Source organism: Rattus norvegicus, chromosome 17 (assembly GCF_021556685.1).
Source record: "Rattus norvegicus strain SHRSP/BbbUtx chromosome 17, alternate assembly SHRSP_T2T, whole genome shotgun sequence".
Lineage (NCBI taxonomy): Eukaryota > Metazoa > Chordata > Mammalia > Rodentia > Muridae > Rattus > Rattus norvegicus.
In genome coordinates, this window is record NC_141550.1 from 450462 (window position 1) to 474834 (window position 24373).

The window sequence follows — 24373 nt, forward strand, 5'->3', positions numbered from 1 at the left end:
GAGTACTCCCAAAATAAAATCTGGGGAATCTCTGTTTTCAGATCTGGGATCAGGATGTTTAGGACTTTAGGTTCTAGGGAAATAGCTCAGTTGGTAAAGTATTTACCTTGAAAACATGAAGACCTCAGATAATTTCCCAGAACCCACATAAAAAAATCATATATGGCAGTACGTAGTGCTTATATGCTCTATACTAGAGAGGCAGAAGCAGGAGTGATCACTGCACCTTGGTGACCAGATAGGCTAGACTACTTGAAAAATTCCAGGCCAGTGAGAGACCCTGTCTCCAAAACAGATGGCATCTAAGGAGTGACACCCATAGCTATCCTCTGGACTCCATATGCATGCACACATGTGTTCATATACACCCTTACTCATGAGTACAGCTGCCATACACATCAGCATGCACATGTACACATGCACATGCATATACTGTTTTGGGGGCCTTGGGGAATCCTATATTCTAGATTCTACATTAGGGATGCTCTGCCTGTATTATCTTATAATGAGTGAATTATCCTTATTTGACTCGATTATTTTGTTGGCAGTTTTATTGTTCGTTTATTGTTTTCTTCAAGGACAACCCTTCCGTGAATTATTTTCCAACTTTGTGACTGCTTAGGAACTTTTCATTTATTACACTCATACTCTGAGGACAGCTTGAATAATAGAAGATTATTGTAAGGTTAACCTTTATTTTTCTCAGGCCTCTGTAATACTACTTCACCATTATGTGACAGCGAGTGTTAGCATAGACTTTCATACCGTAGGAGATTTACCTATGGTTGCATTCCACAGCCAAGGTTTCCTTTATCTGCCTCTGATGCATTGTCATGATAGTCCTAGAGCTCCTTCAAATCTGGGGGTTCTATTCATTGCTTAGTATGTGAACTTTCACCAAAAAATTATTTTTGGAAAAATGTGTTTAAAATGTTTGTTATCCACTAGCATTATGCTACTTTGTAATGTAACTAAATTTATTTTTAATTACTTCTGTACTTCAAGATTTGGAAGATAGAAGAGAGAGACAGAGAGACAGAGACACACACAGAGACACACAGAGGCAGAGACAAAGAGAGACAGAGAGAGACACAGAGACAAAGAAGAGAGAAGAGAGTAATATGATCCCTGAGCACTGCTGCATATTCTTGCTAAGTGTGCCATATTGTGCAGCACATACACCCCCTAATATCCAGAGGTTTCCATAACTAGCTGAAGAGGCACCTGAGTGAGTCAAGACTGAATACAGTATCATGAACACTGACTATATACCTCCCAAAGAGGAGAAGACTGACCTGGGAGCTGCTTTCTACAAAATGTCTTGTGCATTCTCCCAGAGATCCTCATCTGAGATGTAAACCTAGTGTGTGTAAAAATGCACATAGATGTGATCATATACATAGGTCACATCACTGTGAGGCTTAGGGATTGAACAACCAGTGTTCATATCTGGATGCTTGTGTCACTTCCTGTGTTATAAATAACAATGTCTTTTAACACTATGGGCATCCATGAAACTGGAATGCTACTGTTGTGAGAATCTTCCCCCTGAGTCTGTAAACTTCTTATAAAGTCCCATAAAAACCAAAGTTTGATTCCACTAAAGTTGATCCTGGGAATGAGTTTATTGGCATATATCTACAAAGTACAAATGACCCTAAAAGCAACTGAACTAGCAGAGTCTACACCCAATGTAGATAATGAATTTCCCACAGCCCCATAGATTAAGATTCCCTTCAGATAACCTTCCCCAACTTATAAATATAATACCACAAGAGCCCCTGGATCCATGGGCAATTAGGGAAGAATGCATAAGATTGTTGGGAACAGTGGTTTGTATCTCATGTGCGAATCTAATGACCCTCCACATTTCCTTTTTCTAATGAAAGAATGTCAACAGTCCATAGACCAGACTGTGATGGACTCTTGTAAGTAGGTACAAATGATCTTGGGCAGTTAATGGCTGATTGGTGCTAAGGACTGAGTTCTGCAACACATAATAATATTTTGATTAAAAAAATTTCATACAGAATACATTATTCTATGTAAATTTTTCTTAAAACAAAAGTGATTTTTAAATTAAATGTTGTGATCATCTTTAAGAACAATGATTTCAGAATGCTTTTTCATACATTCTGTGTGTCACATGTTGGATTCTCTATATTTGAGACTTTATACTGCTATGTCTGTCTTCTTTACCCTCTAAACATTTCCTGTTTTCTCTCATAGCTTTAAGCCCTTAGCTCCTCTTCTCCACATTCAATGTTATTATCAAAGCTTTCTCTCAGTATCAGGGATTTGATATCAACCATGTTAATTCTATTCCTAGATGTTTACAATTTTTCTATTAGGGTAATCTCATTTGGATCTCTATTTTGCTTTTTCCTTTAGAATCTCTTTAACTTCTTTTTTAAATACCTTATTCTTGGTTGTTTTAGAAGCAGATGACTTTGATTGTTCTTGTAGTACGTAACTCTGGGATTTCACTTTTCTTGGATTGAATATTTTCAGAGAAGCATCTTGGAAGTTGATGTACTGTAGAACATTTCCATTTTTTTCTCTCACCCATTCTACCTTAGATATCCTTCTTTTTCCTCCCTCCTCCTTCCTTTTTCCTTCACAATGTGTACAAGAGGCATGCAGCATTACTCAGAAGTCCTGAGTTTCTTTTGAGAATCAAGACAAACTCTTAACTGTGAGCACCCATAATACAAAACCAAAGTCTTTTCATAAACTTTTTTATGTATTATTGGTGGTGGTGGTGGTGGTGGTGGTGGTGGTGGTGTGTGTGTGTGTGTGTGTGTGTGTGTGTGTGTGTGTGCATATGTGTGCATGTTTATGATGTTTTGGATGGCACAGAAGTATCATGTGCATGTATGGAGGTCAGAAGATAAGTTTGTGGAAGTGGTTCTATCTCAACCTTCTGAACCATGAGTTCTAGGGTTCAGATCATGAATTTTCTTAGGTAAATACTCTTCCCTCTAAACCATCTCCCTGTGAGCCATTCACACAGAGTCTTAATCCTCAGTACAGTCATTGTTTGGATGTTGGCATTATAACTCTGTGACATGAAGGTCCAGAACTCCAGCTAAAAGCTTGTTTCTAATTACTAATAGTAATTGCCCTAGCAATAAGCATGCTTAATGATTTTTTTTTCATTTTGTCTTTTTCTTTTGCTTTTAAACCAGAGTCATTTTGGAATTCAGCTTCCTTCAACACCGAGGCTTCGTACCTTCATTTCCCAACTTTCCATGGAGAGCTCACTGCTGATGTCCACTTCCTTTTTAAGACCACCATTTCTTCTGGTGTATTCATGGAGAATCTGGGAATCACTGATTTCATCAGAATAGAGTTGCGAGGTAAGCTCCTGACCTGAGTCTTGAGATACTTATTATTTAGCAATGAAAACTAACAGCAAAATTTCAAAGCCTTAGCATTCTTACCACGTTTGACCTCTAAATTGCATATTGAATTCTATGATTAATTCTGTGATTTTTTTCAGTTAATCATATCTTAAGAAAAAATCAAACTACAGAGCGTAAAGCATGTAATAAACCATAAAGCATGCAATAAACAAAAAATAAACCATAATGTTGTGCTTTACCTGATTATAGCTGAGTACATTTAGAGGTTCAAATCAAATTCATCAAGTTCCTTACTAAATTACAAAATATTTAACAGAATTTTTCATTCATCCAAAGTTTAACTTACGACTGCCAAATATTTTATTTAGTGTTTTAAAATTAAATGAGGCTTTGAAATATTTTAAGGTAAAACTAGGTACACATGGAAAACAAATTCTGTTTGTTATTCTAGTCATGGGCACATGCCTTTATTTAGGACTATGTAAGATCAAGTTAGGATTTAGCATGAGTGACTAACCAAGAGTGTTAGCATGAATAAACAGCAAGAAAAAAATAAGATGAAATTAGATTTATTTTGTGTTGTTTTGCACTGAGATACAAATTTGTTTTGCCCTCCCTCCAACTCAGAGTCAGATTATTTTTTCTGCATGGTGTCATTGCCTCCATTTATGATGAACATGTGTGTTATCATGTTTTATTTTTTAATGTCTGTTTTAGACCACAGTGTCTTCTCTGTGAATTAACTTGAAAAATATGGATATATAATATCTCTAGCTCCCACAGAAGTGACCTTTTCCTTTGATGTTGGGAATGGACCTTGTGAACTCACTGTACAGTCGCTGACTCCCTTTAATGACAACCGGTGGCATCATGTGAGGGCAGAAAGGAATGTTAAGGGAGCATCTCTTCAGGTAGACCAGCTCCCTCAGAAGACACAACCCAATCCTGCTGATGGACATGTTCGACTGCAACTCAACAGCCAGCTCTTCATTGGTGAGTGCTATGAAAGTGCTTTTATGTCACTGGTTGATCAATTGATGGATGTGTGTTATGTATGTATATGTTTATGCATTGTACAGGTATGTGTTGAGGCCAAAGGTCACGTGTCTTATTCAGTTTCTCCCTACTTCATTTTTTGAAACAGCGTATCCCACTGAACCTAGGCCTTACCAATTTGGCAAAGGTAGCAGGAAAATGGGATCCAGGGAACTGCCTGTCTCCATTCCCTAGTGTTTGAATTACAAATGCATACTGTCATGCTTAGCTTTCTTTTTATTGTGGGTGCTAGGAGTCCAAATTCGTGTCCTAAAGCTTGTGCAACACGCGCTTTACCGACTAAGCCATCTCTTCAGCCCCAAAGTGCTTCTAATAAAAACTAAGAGTAACTGCTATGGTTGGTACTCTTTGCTAGTGATGCAATAGGTTCCAGAAACATGTGCTATTGCTTCTTATTTGACATCACATTCTGTAGGTATTGTCAACTGCTTACAGATAAGATAGCAAACCTTCCAAAATGAGAATTTAGCCCCAAGCTGTTCAATATTCAAGTTTGAACATCTCATATACAGATGCTTGCACTGTGTCTGGTCCATTTATGAACATGCTCAATCGTAATAATTACCAATAATTAGTGTGCTAATTTACTCATTGTCCCCTTTAGTACAATTTGAAAACTTATCACAGTTGTACCAGAAGTCACCCAACTTAAAACATACACATAAAAAAATCATTCAATTAATAAATCAATTGAACAAGCAATTCTCAATGAAGAAATATTAATGGCTAAACAATATTTGAAGAAAGTGTTCATTATCTTTATCAATCAGGAATGTACAAACTGAAACTACCATGAGAATCCATCTTACTCCACTTAGAATGGCTATCATCAAGAAAACAAAACACAACAAATGCTGATGATGATGTGGGGCAAAGGATGATACTGTTTATGGAAATATGAACTTGGTCAGCTACTTCATCACAGTACAAAGTTTCCTCACAAAACCTAAAAATAGAATTGTGATAAAACCCATCTCTACACCAAGTCATATACTGCAAAAACACCTATGCATAAATGTTTATTGCTATACAGTACACAATACCCAGGCAAGGTGCCCATCAGTGGACTAATAAATAAAGAAATTGTGGTACAAATACACATGGAATTCTATTCCATTAAGAAGAATGAGATCATTTTACTTATAGAAAAATGGGTGGAACTAGAGGGTATCATGCTGATTAAGCCAGACTTGGACAACTGTGGTGATTTGAATAGTTATGGCCCCCATACACTCATGTGTTTGAATGCTTGGTCCATGGAGAGTCCATTGGGAGGTGTTGCCTTGTTGAAGGAAGTGTGTCACTGTGGGGGCAGGCTTTGAGGTCTCCTATGCTCAAGCTCTGCTCAGTGTGGAATCCAGTCTCCTTCGGCTGCCTGTGGAATCAAGATGTAGAACTCTCAGCCAAGTCTGCCTACATGCTGCCAAACTTCCCACCATGATGAAAACGGGCTAAACCTCTGAAACTGTAAGACAGCTCCAAATTAAATATTTTCCTTTGTAAGAGTTGCAAGTGGTCATATTGTCTCTTCACAGCAGTAAAACCCAAACTAAGATAGACGTTGGTACCAGAAACCGGTACATGCATAACCATGTGTTTTGCTCAAAGGAATGTGGATTTTAGAAGTTTGGAGTTGAAAGGAGTGGAATGCTTTAAATGGCATGAATGGGCCATCCTAGTAAGAACATGAAAGAAAGTGGTGCTGAGGGTAATTTGAACTGTGGGGACTTAGCTCAAGAAGTTTAAGAGGAAAAGAATTTTAGTATGTTAACTAGAGACTGTTCTTGTAAGATTTTGCTGAATAATGTGGCTGGTTTTGCCCTTGTACAGTCTGCCTGAGGCAAAGGTGAAAAGAATTAGATTAATTGTATTGGCAAAGGAAATCTGAAAACTGCCTTGTTTGTGATTCAGCCTCATAAAGAGTGGTGCGTTTTAATGAAACGTAGCAATCTAAAAAAGAAAAAATATACAAAATGTATGGTCCGATGATTAAAGGTGCACCAGGAAGTAGAATGAAGCTAAATCCTGTGTTCAAGGGGATTAAATAGAATTAAGGGAATGGTGACCTCAGGGCAATATCCCAGCTAGCTAAACTTCCATCTCATTAAAAAAAAAAAATAATTAAAGGAAAGCTTAGATCCAGGCATGGTAGTATACACCTTTAATCCCAGCACTCAGGAGACAGGCATCAAGATCTCTGAGTTCAAGGTCAGTCTACAGAGCAAGTTCCAAGACAGTCAAAATTAGATAGTAAAAGAAATAATCAAAAACAGAAAGCTGGTGAAGTTGTAGTTGAATAAGGGGGCCATGTTCCAGCCCCAGCAAGCAGCAGAACTAAGCAGCTTTGGCCGTATAGTTCTAGATTTAGAACCAAGGATGGAATTTCCCTCTACCACTAAGGAAAGATACTGAGGCTAGGTGTGTTGCTGGAGTGTCCCTGCATGAAGGCCCAGTGAGGTCATTTGTAAAACTGTGAAAGGCCATTGTGTGAAACTCTAAAAGTGAATCCTGGGTTGCCTTTGAGACCCCAAGAGGTTAGAGATGACAGAACCATGGGATACCTGCTGAGGAAAGCTGCTGACAGGAAGTGGAACCAGCCCATGAGAAAGAAGTGTGTTGCAGTCAATAAAGCTGAAAGGAGGAGTTAGAGATCTGAGGAGTGCTTTGATATCAGACATGGAAGTCGCAGAATTTGGACTTCACCCAGCTGGCTTTCTGTCTTGCTTTGGCCCAGTATTTCCTTACTATACTCCCTTCCCTATGTTTTGGAATAGTAATATATATCCTGTGCCATTATATGTTGGAAGTATGTTATCCAGTTTCTTATTACTATTATTTTGATTTTATAGGATTAAGAGATATATGTTAGGAGATTGCCTGAATCTCAGATAAGACTTTGAACTTTGGACTTTTAAACAAGTTTGAGACTGGTATAGACTATGGAGATTTTTTGAAGTTGGACTGAACACATTTTTCCATTATGTTATGAATACAAGCCTATAGGGCCCAGGAGTGAATATGGTGGTTTAAATAGGTATGCCTCCCATACACTCATGTGTCTGAATGCTTGTTCTATCGGGAGTGGTACTATTAGAAAGTGTGGCCTTGTTGGAGGAGGTATGTCACTGTGGGGGCAGGGCAGGCTTTGAGGTCTCCTATTTACAAGCTCTGTCCAGTGTGGAATCCAGTCTCCTTCTGCTGTCTGTGGATCCAGATACAGAACTCTTGGCTCCTCCAGCAGCAAGTCTGCCTGCACTCTGCCATGCTTCCTAAACCTCTGAAACTGTAAGCCAGCCCCAAATTAAATCTTTTATAACAATTGTTGTAGTCCTGTTGTCTCTTCACAGCAATAAAACCTAAACTAAGACAACTATCTCATGATTTCTTTCCTATGTGGAAGGTAGACACTGTGCAAACCTTTAAGGGTCCAGGTCTACTTTGTGGAAGCCTCTCAGGATCCTGGTTTTGCATTCCCTGTCATTGTTCACCATCATCAGGCTGCTACCTCTCGTGCTTATTATTTATAGCTGGGTCCTCTTCCTTTATTCTTGTAGTTCATTTGTTTAAAGATCAGAGTTGTGGGCGGCATAAGCTTTTCTTTAGTTTGCTTATTTATTACTTGTTATTTTTCTCATAACAAAACTATATTTTGCTTATTTATTACTTTAATGTTATTTTTCTCATAAGGGAAACTGTTTTGCTATGTTGCTTTTCAGACTACTCCAGTCTTAGAAACCAGGCAATAATCTCTCACTTATTTATGTATCTTACAGCAAATAAAGGCACAATCTAATTAGAAGTATGATTAAGTCATAAATAACTACACATCCTGCTTTACAGAAATTACATACAATATCTAGGTAGTAATTGCTAATGATGAATTCAAGCATTGGTGTATGTATATGTGTGTGTGCACTCATGTTCATGTCTACCTGTGTGCTTGTACTTACAAAGAAGGTTAATATACTATGAATCCATAAGACATAGATTTAAGCATTATGGGTTCCTAAGTTAAGGTGAGATTATCCTTATTCAAAGGACTTGAAACCATCAAACTACCTGATGGAAGAAAAATACCAACAAAGTACGTGTGTTAGCTCTCCATTACTGAAACAAATACGGTAGCTAATCACCTTATAAAGATAAGAGATTCAGGGTCAGCAGGATGGCTCAAAAGGTAAATGCACTTGACATCACACTTACTGATCTGATTTCTAGTCCAAGAGCACACATGGTAGGAGAGAACGGAGACCCACACGTTATTCTTTGAACTCCACATGTGCACCATAGCTCATGCCACCCCAACCTATACATACATACATACATACATACATACATACATACATACATACATACATATGTAAATAATAAAGTAGTAAACAAATTTTAAAAAGGAATTCCTTCTAGACTCAGAGCTTTGAATTTCAGCCCACAAATAGGCAGACCCATTGTGTTAAGGATTTTTAAGCCAGTAGGTTTTGCCCAGCATGGTAGAAGCAAAAGGACAAGGAAATTGCTTCAGAACATGAGTGTAGAAATAACCAAGGCTCCACATTCTCATTTGATGCCATGTCTACAGTAATTTATAAAGTTCCTACCAGGCCTCACTTCTTAAGGTTAATACTACCCCCCAGCTGTGGCAAGTTGAAGGCTGAGTGTCTGAGCACCTAGGCCTTTGTGGGATCTAACAGAGGAACTGCTGGCTTCATGATCCCTGCCATAAACCAGCTGTTTCAGAGTCTCTGTAAGGAAGCTCTGGCATCTGCATCTCACAGAATAATATAACACTATCATATTGCATAAAGTGGCATTTGCTCTGACAGTGTTGGAATCCTCTCTCAGTAGACTTTTAGTATTCAAGTTCGATGTGATAAACCATGTGTATATATAATATCTGGTTTATGTTTAGTGCTGTATCTTTGGAGACAGGTATGTGATGTGAGGGACATAAGTCAGTGCCATTTTCTCCAGCTTTCCTAGTTTTGCTTCTCAGTCTCTTCCTATGCTCTGACAGTTTACCCAAGTAAGAAATTAACAGGATGTATTTACATTATTGTGAAGATTTTGAAATGTCACATATAACCATAATAACGTGTATCACTCACTAGTCATAAACAATTAAAATGATGTGTATGAGGTTTGTGTTTTGTGAAACTAAAGGAAATTTTATAATGAATGGTCACAAATGTCAAGATTTTTTTCTATAAGCTGAATAATATTTCATTAGGTGGTGTCATATAAGGTTTCCTGACTTGCGATGAACACATATGTTTTCAATGCCAACAATGCTTCCGACAAATGTCAATTCTTTTTCTTGCCTAACTCCATCAGGTCTGAGTTCACATGGACAGAAAATCCTAAATAAAATACCAAGGAACACATTTGTATTTGCAGTGCTTCCCTTGTAGGGGGGACAGCCAGCAGGCAGAAGGGCTTCCTGGGATGTATCCGGTCCCTCCAGGTGAATGGAATAGCACTGGACCTGGAGGGAAGGGCCATAATGACACCAGGAGTGGAGCCAGGATGTCCAGGTCACTGCAGCAGCTATGGACACCTGTGTCGCAATGGAGGAAAGTGTCAAGAGAAACGCAGAGGGATTGCTTGTGACTGTGCCTTCTCTGCCTACGATGGGCCACTGTGCTCACATGGTATGTCCAAGAAATAAATCATGGAGATGTGGGACTCCTCTGGTATTGGGCCTTATAAAGACAGTATAAGGTGATGTAGTTGTCTGGCTTAGAATCCCATTAAATTCTTCATTAAATGTGGAAGGTTTATGAATATCTTTAGAAACCTAAGGCTGTTCCATAGATCAGTCTTCTCTGGGTTTATTATTTGGAGGCTCTTAGTTCTACTCCTGTCTTTTGCTTGGTGATGATGTTCTCAGAATCAACTAGTTTCTAGAATTCTGTCCCTCAAATTGCTCTGGTTTTCAGATCATCTAAGCGTCATTGTCATCTATCACTAAACTCAAAGTGATATAAAGGGATTTTTTAAATTACTGTTTTAATTATATGCCTAAGTTTGTGTCTGTACACATGAGTGCAGCACTTGTAAAGGCCAGAAGGTACATTTAATTAAATATGACACGACTTTAGTAAACTGAAACATTGGTTGTTAGGTGTTTAAATCTCCTTAAGAAGCAATTTGGGATGTGACATATTTCCTACTAATCCTGATTCATTCTAAATGGAGGGACTGGTTTGAGTCTAGAGTGCACACTTTACAAACTTCTTGGATATGCTTAAAATTATTAATATTTTAATGGAATTCCTAGAATATTTATTCATTAAAATCAAATACACTAATTGTTTTACACATTCTTGGTATATGTTTAACAGTATAAGAAACTTTATTTGCTATAAAAATTATGTTAAATTTCAGAGGAATTTTGAGAATTAATTATCTAGAAGTCATTGAAAAGTTTTGGAAAGCGCCTTAAAAAAACTTCCATTCATCTACTTGAATACATTACAGTATAAGATCTGTCTGTGATGGCCATTCTAATGTTACTTCATAACCTAAAATTACACTAGACATAGACATTGTGTTGTGGGTAAATAAGAAATGGCTCTCTGGTATATAAAGGGTATTTTATATCTAAGTTCCCCTTTTTTATATTTTTGTTTTATAAATGATAATAATTATGATTTTAGACATATTTTCTAACCCAGGCCAACCTCAAATTTCCTGTATAGCCAAGGACAGTCAGAGCTTTTCATCATTATGCCTCTACTTTCTAAGTTCTGGGGATTGAACAAAGGGCCTCACACATCCTAGTCAGTCACTCTATCAACTGAGCTATATTTTAACATTTTATTTTATTATACTTTATCTATTTTGTGATGCTATGGCTTTATGAACACCAACCAAGTACTCCACCACTGAGCTATATTCCAAGACCTTAAATTTCATGGTCTAAACTAATAATATGGATGTTTAATAAATTCTCTTGGTGTTTTATGGAAATAGGAAGACAAAAATTCATTGCAAAATAAAGACCATCTCTCAATATCTTCATTTTATTAAGTGTGTGTATGTGTGTTCATGCACATGCACATATGCATGTATATGTGGATATTTCTGTACTAAATATATTTTTGGAAGTAATATGACACAAAATTAGGGTGTCAGCCTCTGGTGGTTTGAAATAAGAATGACACCCATAGGTTTATGCATTGGAATACTTGGTCCACAGTTGGAGATGCTATATTGGACATGGAACATTTCTGGAAAAAGTTTGTCACTGAATGGGCTTTGAAAACCTATGTCGGTAGCCCACTTCCAGCCTCTCCCTTTTCCCTCTCCCTCTCCCCCTCCTCCTATCCTCTCCCCCCACCCAGGTATGGAAATGAGAAATGAGATGTCATTTCTGAGCTCCCTGCTTCTGTCATCATGGATTCTCTGCCATTATGGTCATCTAGCCCTCTGCAACCACAATCAAAAATAAAATCTTTTTTTTATCTTTATTAACTTGAGTATTTCTTATTTACATTTCGATTATTATTCCCCTTCCCGGTTTCTGGGCCAACATCCCCCTAACTCCTCCCCCTCCCCTTCTATATGGGCTTCCCATCCCCATCCTCCCCCCATTACTACCCTCCCCACAACAATCACGTTCACTGGGGGTTCAGTCTTGGCAGGACCAAGGGCTTCCCCTTCCACTGGTGCTCTTACTAGGATATTCATTGCTTCCTATGAGGTTGGAGCCCAAGGTCAGTCCATGTATAGTCTTTGGGTAGTGGCTTAGTCTCTGGAAGCTCTGGTTGCTTGGCATTGTTGCTCATATGAGGTCTTGAGCCCCTTCAAGTTCTTCCAGACCTTTCTCTGATTCCTTCAACAGGAGTCCCGTTCTCAGTTCAGTGGATTGCTGCTGGCATTCGCCTATGTATTTGCTGTATTCTGGCTGAATAAAATCTTTCTTAAGTTACCTTCAGTCATGGTATTTTATCACAGCAACAACAACAAAACAGTAGCGAACACATATCCTTTATAAAGTATTTTAGGAGAAACTGAGAATCACTTTGTCTTTTCTCTCAGTACAAATGCAGAGATCACCTGAGATAAAATTTTGTTTTCCAGTTAACACTGAATAGTAAGTTTGAGAAATCTTAGGCATAGAAAAAAATTTCCTAGGACTTAAGTTACAGTGATGGACCAGAAGTTTCCTTCCATGTGACCAGGTAAAGAGAAAGAGTCAAAGTAAGAAAAAAAATGAGCTCTATTCCAAAGAGGAAAGGAGAGGAATGATTTTGGAAATTTATAAAGGTGTCAGTAGGACAGTTGAAAGTGTGAAGGAAGGAAAAGTGACACTGTGTAAAGAAGCAGACCAAACACAACAGCAGCAGGGTTCCCTAGCATGGAGAGCAGCGCATGGAGGAAGCAGAAGCCTTATCCAAAGGTCAGTCAGGCAACCTGGAGGGAAGGGTCTAGCAGAGCTCTATCAGGAAAATCCCACGGCACCCCCAAGCCTCAAATACAAGGCTGATTTTGATGAGACCATAATCACTATGGTAGATGGTCAGCAGCAGAGTAGAATTTCTTTCTGTCACTCTACACGATTGTAAAGGCACCTTGGGAGCCAACTTGGGAGAGATGGGGGCCTGAAAACAAGGATCACAAGTCAGGGGTCTTTAACTCAACCTGCTTTACCCTAGATGAGATACAGGCCTGTTAAGCAGTGGTAGAGAACAGGAGGTCTGGACACTGACAATCTAAGTAGCACATGACAGGCGGACTGGCCCAGGTAATGAGGAAACAGCAAAAAGTGGGCTAGCTCCCAGTGGCAAAGCCAGTTCTATAACACTAGCATTTATTTACTTTGCTACCAAAATCAAATAGGAGCATTATAAAACAAGGTAGAACAATTTCCTTGATGAATATAAATGCAAAAGTTCCTAGTAAAATTCGTGCAAAACGAACCCAAGATCACATTCAGAATATCGTGAATGATAACACTAATAACACTGGCTTCATCCTGGGGTTGATTTATCAAATGTCCATTCTAGACTTTTGATATATCAAGAATTGTCACTTTTCAGACTTCACTTCCTTAACATTTGAAAAGTGAGAAAATCAAAACAGGAAAGCATCTTAGGGAGTTAAAAAAATAATTAAGGGAAAGTAGCCACTTTATCCATCAGGATATCTACAGATTGGAGGGTTAAATATATGTCACCTGATATTTGTGCTGTTCCCATTAACATAACAAATATTTGTGTTTCGTTGTAGAGATTTCTGCCTATTTTGAAATGGGCTCCTCAGTGACCTATAATTTTCAAGAACGTCCGCCCCTCGATGAAAACACCAGCTCTCTGGCTTCTTCATTACATGGGGATGTCATCCTGTCCAGAGAAACCATCACGTTGAGCTTCCGAACCACACAGACACCATGCTTATTGCTTTATGTGAGCTCTTTTGATGAGGAATACCTTTCAGTTATCCTGGCCAACAATGGTGAATATCTTTTGAGCACACTAAAATAAGAAAACAAGCAACAAAACCAAAGAAAACAGTAACAAACAATGAAAACACTAGTTTGAAAAATAGGGTTGCAAGCTCTACAAAGAAAAAGTTGCATAGCTTCCACATTAGTATTTTAGGGCTATCCCTAGTGGGTGTCATAAAAGCTAGTGTGACTGTGTACTGGGACTTGGGTCTGGTTCGTTTTCTTCAGGAAACCAATCATAGTCAAAGCAAGCAAATATATTCTAATGAGAGCAGAAGCAGAACACACAGCAAAGCATGCAAAGTTAGACTTTCCACAAATGAACAAAGGTCCCAGAAATTAGAAATCCAATTTCGTATGGCAAAGCTAAACTTATACATGTTTAAGAAGGGGATAAATTACCTTTTCCCTCAGAATTGAGTGTTTTTGGAGTATTACAGGAGATTGAATAATCCAGAAAAGAAAAGAAAGCTGATTGGATGAACCCCCTTGTGGGAGATTTAAAGATTTCACTAGACAGTTCCCCCCTCTCACCAAATCTTTCTGTTTGCAGAGGGAGAAAAGCAGGAAATGAGACATCTTAAATGCTTAAGTATAAAGCATTAATCTACCTAATATTTTCACTGTCTGTCTGCCAAGCTTCTTACTGCCATTTCAAAATCAAATTGAGATGCTTTTATAGTTGTAGAGATTAGATTTGGTATGAAGTACTTGTTTTGAAAAGATCTGTAATACCACGTGATGGTTTGAGTTAGCTTTGAAGTTCATTCTGAAAAGAATATTTTGGATGTTGGGCATTATCTTCAGCTTATTCTAGGTTAATTGAAGGGTCATTAATATAGGTGATAAAAATAAAACTATATAAAAGTTAATTCCTATTACAAAACCAACAATGACAATTGTTCTTTATCTCATTAGTGGTGGAGTAGCCAGTTAGAACAAATGACAGTCTTTCTACCAGTGGCAATTGGGGCAATCCAAGTTTTCACAGTTGGATGATAGACAAAGGTGTAAGTCTATTAGGTCTAAAATATTTGATTTCTTATAAAATCAAGGTCTTATGAAGCTGTAGGATGTAGGTAGTTAGGGTGAGCCTATGTACTATGGCCATATATGTCTTATAATAAAATCCTTTCTCTGTATTTTAGTCATTTAAAAGACCTTTAGAAAAAGTATGGTTCTTAGACGAATTTTAAATGGAATAAATTTTATTAAAGTCACTGTAATAATTACTGTGACTAAACATAAATATAGTATAGCACATATTTTTGTAATTTCCACAATCAAATATCATAGTCATGCTTTAGATTGAGTTCTGAATTTTCATATATGTTTTTTAAACCCTTTGTTTAAGAAATTTGGGGAAATTATTTATATCAGGGAGTTTGATTTTCACTTTAAAATGTGGTATATCTCACAGTTTGGCCATAGACAGCACTGAAGTAATCACTATGTCAGGAACAGTAACTCTTGGGTGCTTTCAAGTCAATGCTAAATACATCCAAGGTGAACTTGGTAAATAACCCTGAAAATGCTCTAGAATTTGCACCAAGGGATCTAAAGAATGGAATTATAATTAAAAAATGTCACTATTTCCCTCTTTAGGAAGTTTGCAGGTGAGGTACAAGCTGGACAGACATCGGAATGCAGATGCTTTCAACTTTGACCTTAGAAACTTAGCAGACGGTCACTTTCACCAGCTGATGATTAACAGAGAAGAAGCAGTAGTCTCTGTAGAGGTGAGGTGGCAATGCTGAAGTAAAAAATAACTGCTAGGAGGCTATAAGAATGATTAATAAAAGATCAAGAAATCAATAATGAACATTAATAGAAAGCAATCCATTTTACGTTCTCCATAAGTGAAAGCCAAATGTAGCCAAGATGTGGGGGCAGGGAAAGGGTGTTTATTTTGTCCTGTTTGCTTGTTTGCCAGTCACTGTCTCAAACTGACTACACTTTGGCCCTTTGAAATGTCAAACTGTTCTTAGTTGGTCCACTTTATCCAATACAGAAATGCCTAGTTTATCATGGTGAATACAGGTTGAATTTTTCACTACTGTTTCAATGGTAACATGTCCTGTGTGGCTGTAAAAGAACGTATACCAAAACAATTTAAACACAGGAAACTCACAAAAAAAAATGGGAATAAATGAGGAGTATAAATAAAACTAGAGTAAGCTAATTTTCTCTGGCATTTGAAGGAAAATATATTTTAAGTCTGTCTATTCATAAAACTCTGGCTTTTAACTGCATATGCCATGTTCTCCAGACAATGAGTTTTGAAGTTAGAAACAAACGGTTCTGTGGCTGGAGAGAGTGCTTATCGGTTAAAAGCACACACTGCTCCTGGAAAAAGACCCAAGTTTCACTCTCAGCACTTTTGCCAGAAAGCACAGACTGTCTGTAACTCCAGCTCCAAGGGATATGATGCTGTCTTCTGGTCTCCACGGGCACTGAACTCTATGGCATACACACACCCACACACACCTAAATAAAAATAAAATAAAGATAAAACAATTGATTCCATCATTTTTGGGATTCTGCCAGTTACAGACCCATTATGAAGAAAAAGTACGGTAAGGAAAGGACCAGAGTCTGGGAGGCTATGCCAGCTTTGTAAGATAGCCTTCCCCTCAATATCCTGTTAAAGGGGAATTTTTAAAGCTTCCTTACAGCACATTCAACTTTCTCTCTCTCTCTCTCTCTCTCTCTCTCTCTCTCTCTCTCTCTCTCTCTCTCTCTCTCTCTCTCTCTCTCCCCTCTCCCTCCTTCCCTCCCTCCTTCTTTCCCATCCTCCTTCCCTCTTCTATTCACTTCCTGTGGCATATTTCATAGGTTAACCAGAGTACAAAGAGACAAGTCATCTTGTCCTCAGGGACTGAATTCAATGCTGTCAAATCACTCACATTGGGAAAGGTTTTAGGTAAGTGGGAGAAAAAGCTTTTCCTGAAAAAACATCACATCGTAAGTGTCATGTCACAGAGTCTGGGTGCATTCATTATGCTGAAAGAGGCTCTTTGTCTTATTTTAATAATTATTTCACACTGAGTGGCAATCAAGATACAGACTGTACTCGTGTTGAATGCATGTACGATCATGGGTAAGTGCCTTCTGGCAGATGAGCAGAGTCATCCCTTGAAGATCCCCACTTAGCTGTCATGGTTATGCATAATGAGGCTGACACTTCCTGAAAAGTGAAAACACCAGAACAGACAGTTTCAGCATCAACTCCAGGGACCTCTGCTGAGATTTGGTCTTTTCGCTATACTAAATACTGGTTGCTCCCAGAGACAACACATATACCCAGGCTGTGTGACCTTGCCCCCAATTTACCCCTGATCGATGCATAAGGATGCCAACAGCCAATAACTGGGCAGAGGATACATAGGTGAGGTTTAGGGTTCCCAGGCTTGGGGTAGGAGGAGAACCACAAGGTGGAAAAAAAGAAAGTAGAGAGAGAAGTCGTCGTGGGGTAAGAATCTTAAAATAACAGCCATGTGGGTTGGCTAATTAGAGTTAAGAGCAGCCCAGACTAAACATGGCAAATTATATAATGGGGTTATTGGCTGGGAAGTAGACATAATAGCATAGAGGATAGATATGTGCTTAGCTCTTGTGCTGATTAAGGCTCATTATAAATATAAAGGTGTGTCTTTTATCTGGGAACTAAATGGTCAAAAGTGGGGTAAAAGCCCAAGACTGAGATTAAATATTTTCTACAAAAGGCCTCCATCAAGTAATAAAATTACCTGTAAACTGAAGTTGAGAAAGAAATAATCAATTTCCCCAACAAGCAAATACAGAATGGGCTCCACGCAAATCTGTTTGTTCAGATGTCTTTGATGACTTTAAATCACATGCACAACTGTCTATTATATGGAAGGAAGATATAGTAGTTGGTTATGGCACAGACATAGAAACATTTTAAACCCAGTTTAACTTTAAATTTGATATAATGATAGCCAAGGAATGGAATCCTTCTGTAAAGAAATACCCCTATTTCAAACTGGGCATAGCAGCACATATCTATAATCCCAGCACTACAATTCTGAGTTCAGTTCCCAGCACCCATATTCAGGTGATCACAGTTGCCCATAATTCCAGCTCTAGGACATGGAACATTTTCTGGCTTCTGGTTAATTTGTGTCAACTTGACACAAGTTACCTTGGAAGAGGAACCTCAGTGGAGAAGATGCTCCCATCGGATTACCTGCGGGCAAGTCTGTGGAGCATTTTCTAGATTGTTAGTTGATAAAGGAGGACCCAGCCCACTTGGGGCAATGCTACCCCTGGACAAGGGGTCCTGAGTGGTAAAAGAAAGCAAACTGAGCAACACTTGAGGAGCAAGCCAGTAAGCAGCACTCCTCCATGTCTTCTACTTCATTCAGTTCCTGCCTCCAGATTCCTAACTTGAATTTCTGTGCCAAGTCCTATAATGAGCTGTGATATAGACGTAGAAAATGAAATAAATCTTGGATTCCCCCAAGTTGTGTTTGGTCATGGTGTTTTATCAAAGCAGTAGAAACACTAACACACACACACACACACACACACACACACACACACAGTATATCTGAAAAAATTTGGGCCCAGGATTAATGGCATGTGCCTCAGTACTTGAAAAGTAGGTCAGGAGGCTAACAAGTTTGAGGCTATCCTACTGCTATAATGAAACCAAAACAGAAACCAAAAAAAATTTTTAAACAAAAATTAAGCAAGGAAGCATATACCTGATGGAAATGACTCCTCCTAAATTATGAATAGTTAGCTTTTCTAATTTGTTAATGCTTTGAAATAGAAATAATAATTAAAGAGCAATAAAGCAGATCATATTTTAGACAACTATTTTAGTATGAATTCTGTTCTATGTATTTTGCCACTTCTAAATCTCTTAATGAATATAGCAAGATTATACATTTTTAGGCTTATTTTTTTTCATGTTTCTTATTGGATATTTTTTATTTACACTTCAAATGTTATCCCCTTTCCTGGTTTCCCGACCATAAACGCCCTACCGCATCCCCCCTCCCTGTTCTTCCACGAGGGTGTTCCCCCATGCATCTACCAACCGCTTCCCACCTAGCCACCCTGATAGTCCCATACACTGGGGGGTCCAGGTTTGGCAGGACCAAGGGCTTCTCCTCCCATTGGTGCCCAACAAGACCATCCTCTGCTACATATGCAGCTGGAGCTGTGGGTCTGTCCATGTGTACTCTTTGGATCGTGGTTTAGTCCCTGGGATCTCTGGTTGGTTGGTATTGTTGTTCTTATGGGGTTGCAAACCCCTTCAGCTCCTTTAATCCTTTTTCTAAGTCCTCCAGTGGTGAACCTGTTCTCAGTTCAATGGTTTGCTGCTAGCATTCGCCTCTGTATTTGTTATGCTCTGACAGAGCCTCTCCGGAGACAGCTATATTAGGCTGTCAGCATGCACTTTGTGGCATCAGCAATATTGTCTGGGTTTGGTGACTGTATGTATATGGGCTGGATTCCCAGGTGGGACAGGCTCTGAATGGCCATTCCTTCCATCTCTGCTACAAACTTTGTTTCCATATCTCCTCCTATGAATATTTTTGTTCGCCCTTCTAAGGTCTGAAGCATCCACAGTTTGGTCTTCCTTCTTGAACTTCATGTGGTCTGTGGATTGTATCTTGGGTAGTCTGAGCTTTTGGACTAATATCCACTTATCAGTGAGTGCATGCCATGTGTGTTCTTTTGTGATTGGGTTACCTCGCTTGGGATGATATTTTCTAGTTCATTCCATTTGCCTAAGAATTTCATGAAGTCATTGTTTTTAATAGCTGAGTAGTATTCCATTGTGTAGATGTACCACATTTTCTGTATCCATTCCTCTGTTGAAGGGCATCTGGGTTCTTTCCAGCTTCTGGCTACTATAAATAAGGCTGCTATGAACATAGTGGAGCATCTTATGGGTATATTCCCAGGATGGGTATAGCTGGGTCCTCAGGTAGCACTATGTCCAATTTTCTGAGGAACCTCCAGACTGATTTCCAGAGTGGCTGTACCAGTTTGCAATCTCACCAACAATGGAGGAGTGTTCCTCTTTCTCCACATCCTCTCCAGCATCTGTTGTCACTTGAGTTTTTATCTTAGTCATTCTGACTGAAGTGAACTAGAATCTCAGGGTTGTTCTGATTTGCATTCGCTGATGACTAAGGATGTTGAACATTTCTTTAGGTACTTCTCAGCCATTCAATTTTCCTCAGCTGAGAATTCTTTGTTTAGCTCTGTACCCCATTTTTAATAGGGTTATTTGATTCTCTGCAGTTTAACTTCTTGATTTCTTTGTATATATTGAATATTAGTTCTCTATCGATGTAGGATTGGTAAAGATCTTTTCCAATCTATGGGTTGCCGTTTATCCTATTGACAGTGTCCTTTGCCTTGCAGAATCTTTGCAATTTTATGAGGTCCCTTTTGTCCATTTTTGATCTTAGAGCATAAGCCATTGTTGTTCTGTTCAGGAAATTTCCCCCAGTGCCCACATGTTTGAGGCTCTTCCCCACTTTTTCTTCTACTAGTTTGAGTGTATCTGGTTTGATGTGGAGGTCCTTGATCCACTTGGATTTGACCTTTGTACAGGCCATAAGAATGGATCAATTTGCATTCTTTTACATGCTGACCTCCAGTTGAACCAGCACCATTTGCTGAAAATACTATCCTTTTTCCACTGGATGGTTTTAGCTCCTTTGTGACTATAGGTGTGTGGGTTCATTTCTGGATCTTCAATTCTATTCCATTGGTCAGACTGCCTGCCTTTGTACCAATATCATACCATTTTGGGTTTTTATTGTTTTTTAATAACTATCGCTCTGTAATACAGCTTGAGGTCAATGATGGTGATTCTCCAGAAGTTATTTTATTGTTGAGGATAGTTTTCACTATCCTGTTTTTTTTTGTTATTCCAGATAAATTTGCAAATTGCTCCTTCTAACTCAATTCTAACTGAGTTGGAATTTTGATGGGCATTACATTGAATCTGTAGATTGCTTTTGGCAAGATGGTCATTTTTACAATATAAATCCTGCCAATCTGTGAGCATGGGACATCTTTCCATCTTCTGATATCTTCAATTTCTTTCTTCAGAGACTTGAAGTTCTTGTCATACAGATCTTTCACTTGCTTGGTTGGAGTCACACCAAGGTATTTTATATTATTTGGGACTATTGTGAAGGGTGTGGTTTCCCTAATTTCTTTCTCAGCCTGTTTATCCTTTGAGTAGAGGAAGGCTACTGATTTTATTTGAGTTAATTTTATACCCAGCCACTTTGCTGAAGTTGCTTATCAGGTTTAGTGGTTCTCTGGTAGAACTTTTGGGGTCACATAAGTATATTATCATATCATCTGCAAATAGTAATGTTTTGACTTCTTCCTTTCCAGTTTGTATTCCTTGGACCTCCTTTTGCTGTCTGATTGCTCTCAATAGGGCTTCGAGTACTATAGGTAGGGAGAGAGTGGGCAGCCTTGTTTAGTCCCTGATTTTAGTGGGATTGCTTCAAGTTTCTCTCCATTTAGTTTGATGTTGGCTACTGGTTTGCTGTATATCGCTTTTACTATGTTTAGGTATGGGCCTTGAATTCCTGATCTTTCCAAGACTTTTAACATGAAAGTGTGTTGAATTTTGTCAAATGCTTTCTTAGTATCTAATGAGATGATCATGTGTTTTTTTCTTTGAGTTTGTTTCTATAGTGGATTACGTTGATGGATTTCTGTATATTGAACCATCCCTGCATCCCTGGGATGAAGCCTACTTAATCATGATGGATGATCATTTTGATGTGTTCTTGGATTTGGTTTGGGAGAGTTTTATTGAGTATTTTTGTGTTGATATTTATAAGGGAAATTGGTCTGAAATTCTTTTTTTGTTGTTGTTGTTGGGTCTTTGTTTGGTTTAGGTATAAGCATAATTGTGGCTTTACAGAAGGAATTGAGTAGTGTTCCTTCTGTTTCTATTTTGTTGATTTGGATACTCTCTCTGTCCCCTATATTTTTACATTAAAACTTATAGTTCAAAGTGTTTTTGTTCCTTTAACTTACAATAAGATAGACCAATAACTTGATAAACTGCTATCCAGTCTTGTATTTCTTGGTTTACTACATATAAACTTTCAGAGACCTCTATCATCTTTATAAGATTGGATTCAAGGTCATTTTTTCTTGCATTTTGGTTGTGTTAGGATATCCAGGGCTTGCTGTAGTGGAGTAGCTATGCTTCAAAGGTGTCAGTATTGCCCTGACTCTTGTTGACTGTGTCCCTTTGAGGACCTTTAGCCATCTGGATGGTTTTGCTCCCTGAATGTTCTTGTTGTAGTAGGTATTGGGAGGGAGGTGGGAGAACCTTAATGGTCCTGGTGTTGCAGGCCTCTGCTGGGTAACTTTGCACTGCATGGTTCAGGACCTGCAGTTTTATATGGTTCAGGAGCCTCAGGTCTGACGAACATGGGTGGGCAGATGGCAATAGAATGTACATTCCCCTGTGATGGCTTGATACTTGATAAAAACTTGCAGAGACACTAGAAAACAGTCTGTCATTCCTATGTCACAGGCAAAACCACATAAGAAATTTTTAGAATTCAGTGAGATATGAGATTTTACATTTTTAAGGGAAGATAACGGGTTAAATATATGAGTTAGCCTTTCTTTATCTTACCTTAAAGTAAGTCACCTAGACTAAATTATTTGTAGACATGCCTTTAACAGAAAACTGAGACGTTCTTAAAGTAACCCACTACCTGGGAGCCAGTGAGGATCATTTGTGGTGTGATATCTTTACATGCTGGAAACTTTCTGTGATGAGAAATGTGTCCTGCCTCTTTCTTGCCCTGTGACATCTTCTTTGGATACATCTGCTTTTTATAGGGATTGAATTTTTTTTATTTCACTTAATTTCACTTGATTTGATTCACAATGGCTCCAGGTGTCCAACTTATTGCACCATGTGTGAGATTTTCCATTTTCTTACTTCTCTAGTTATTTATTTTAATTCAATTATGTGGTACCTTGTCAGGACCTATTATACATGACAGTGCTCTGGGAAGACAGCCCTACCTAAATTACATTTTATCTATTTTCTCAAACGCTGATCTTTCAAATTCAATGATTAGAGATCGATTTCTCTGGCACAAAGTCTCTACTTACCCTAAGAATATTAACAGAAAACATAATAAAATATCTATGCAAAGGTAAAAGTATTCAAGGGCATGTTTCAAAGCAGAAGGGGAGTACTGGAAGGGATCTAGATGCAGGACCATAAACTGAGTGAGTAGAGTAGAGAAGCCAAGAGTAGTTATAGTTACTACACTAGATGTGAATGGATTAAATTGTCATAACAGAGTTTAAAAATAGTCACCTAGATTAAATTAATTTGTACAAACACCTTTAACAGAAAACTGAGACTTTCCTAAAGCAACCCACTACCTGGGAGCCAGTGAGTATCATTTAAACGTTCTTGCAATATTGAGAAAGAAGTGCTATGTCAAAAACTAACAAGTAAAAGCTACGAAATGCTGTTAGACAAGATAGCTTAATATTAGACCAACTTAATAAGTCAAGACAGTTAGTGGTTGAAGAAAGGGCTCAACAGTTAAGGGCATGCACTGCTTTTGCAGAAGACTTGAGTTCAGTTTCTTGCACCTTTTTCTGTGGCTCACAACTACCTGTAACTACAGATCTAGTGCATCTGATGCCCTCTTCTAGCCTCCGTATGCCCTTTTGGGTACACACACACACACACACACACACACACACATTAACACACACATACCCACACAAACTTTTTTGCCTCTTTAAAAAATATAATTAATTAAGAAAATATAAATGTCATGACTCTGTATATATCATTCCAAATAGCAATTAATTAGCTGGTTGCGGTAGTGTGTGCCTTTAATACCAGCATTTGGGAAACAGAAGCAGGTAGGTCTCTATGAGTTCAAGAACCATAAAGGCTATTACGTAGTAAGACCTTACCTCCAACAAACAAACAACAAATAACAACAACAAGAAGAAACAACTAAATAATATGAGCTAAACAATGAACTAGTATTTCCAGAACAGAGTCCTCATTTCCTGGAGTCAATTTATAGTAAATAGTCAAATCATTGGCCATGAGTTCCATTAAAAGTGCATTTGAACAGAGTATGACAACCTCAGCTCCATTACCAAGCTCCATATAATGGAAGAAGAGAACTGATTTCTGAAAGCTGTCTTCTGACTTCCACATCATGCACTTGCCACAAAAATGAATAAATAAATGTAATTAAAAAATAGCTGTGTTTTAATGAGCTGGTTTAGAAATTAAATGAACTAAGGTGATTAATTTCAAGCTTGGTGTGGTAGTACACAGTTATAATCCAATGCAGTTGATAGCAAAGTTCAAGGTCATCACTCTATGGAGCTCATTGCAAAGCCAGCTTTACCTCTGGAAGCCACCATGTTTAAAAAGCTGCCTCTGGTGAGCATGATCAAACAAAAGAAGGCTGAACTTTCC

General features: G+C 38.3%; 1 protein-coding gene across 2 annotated transcripts in view; it reads left to right on the forward strand.

The window, feature by feature from the left end:
- The window catches only part of Cntnap3 (contactin associated protein family member 3), a 184336-nt gene that overhangs the window by 155663 nt on the left and 4300 nt on the right, over positions 1-24373 (forward strand). For both annotated transcript variants that reach the window (XM_087589929.1, NM_001402217.1), the window contains 6 exon segments: positions 3189-3359; positions 4140-4358; positions 9830-10069; positions 13653-13877; positions 15475-15608; positions 16705-16792. In XM_087589929.1, coding sequence (XP_087446055.1) covers positions 3189-3359; positions 4140-4358; positions 9830-10069; positions 13653-13877; positions 15475-15608; positions 16705-16792 — 1077 coding nt within the window.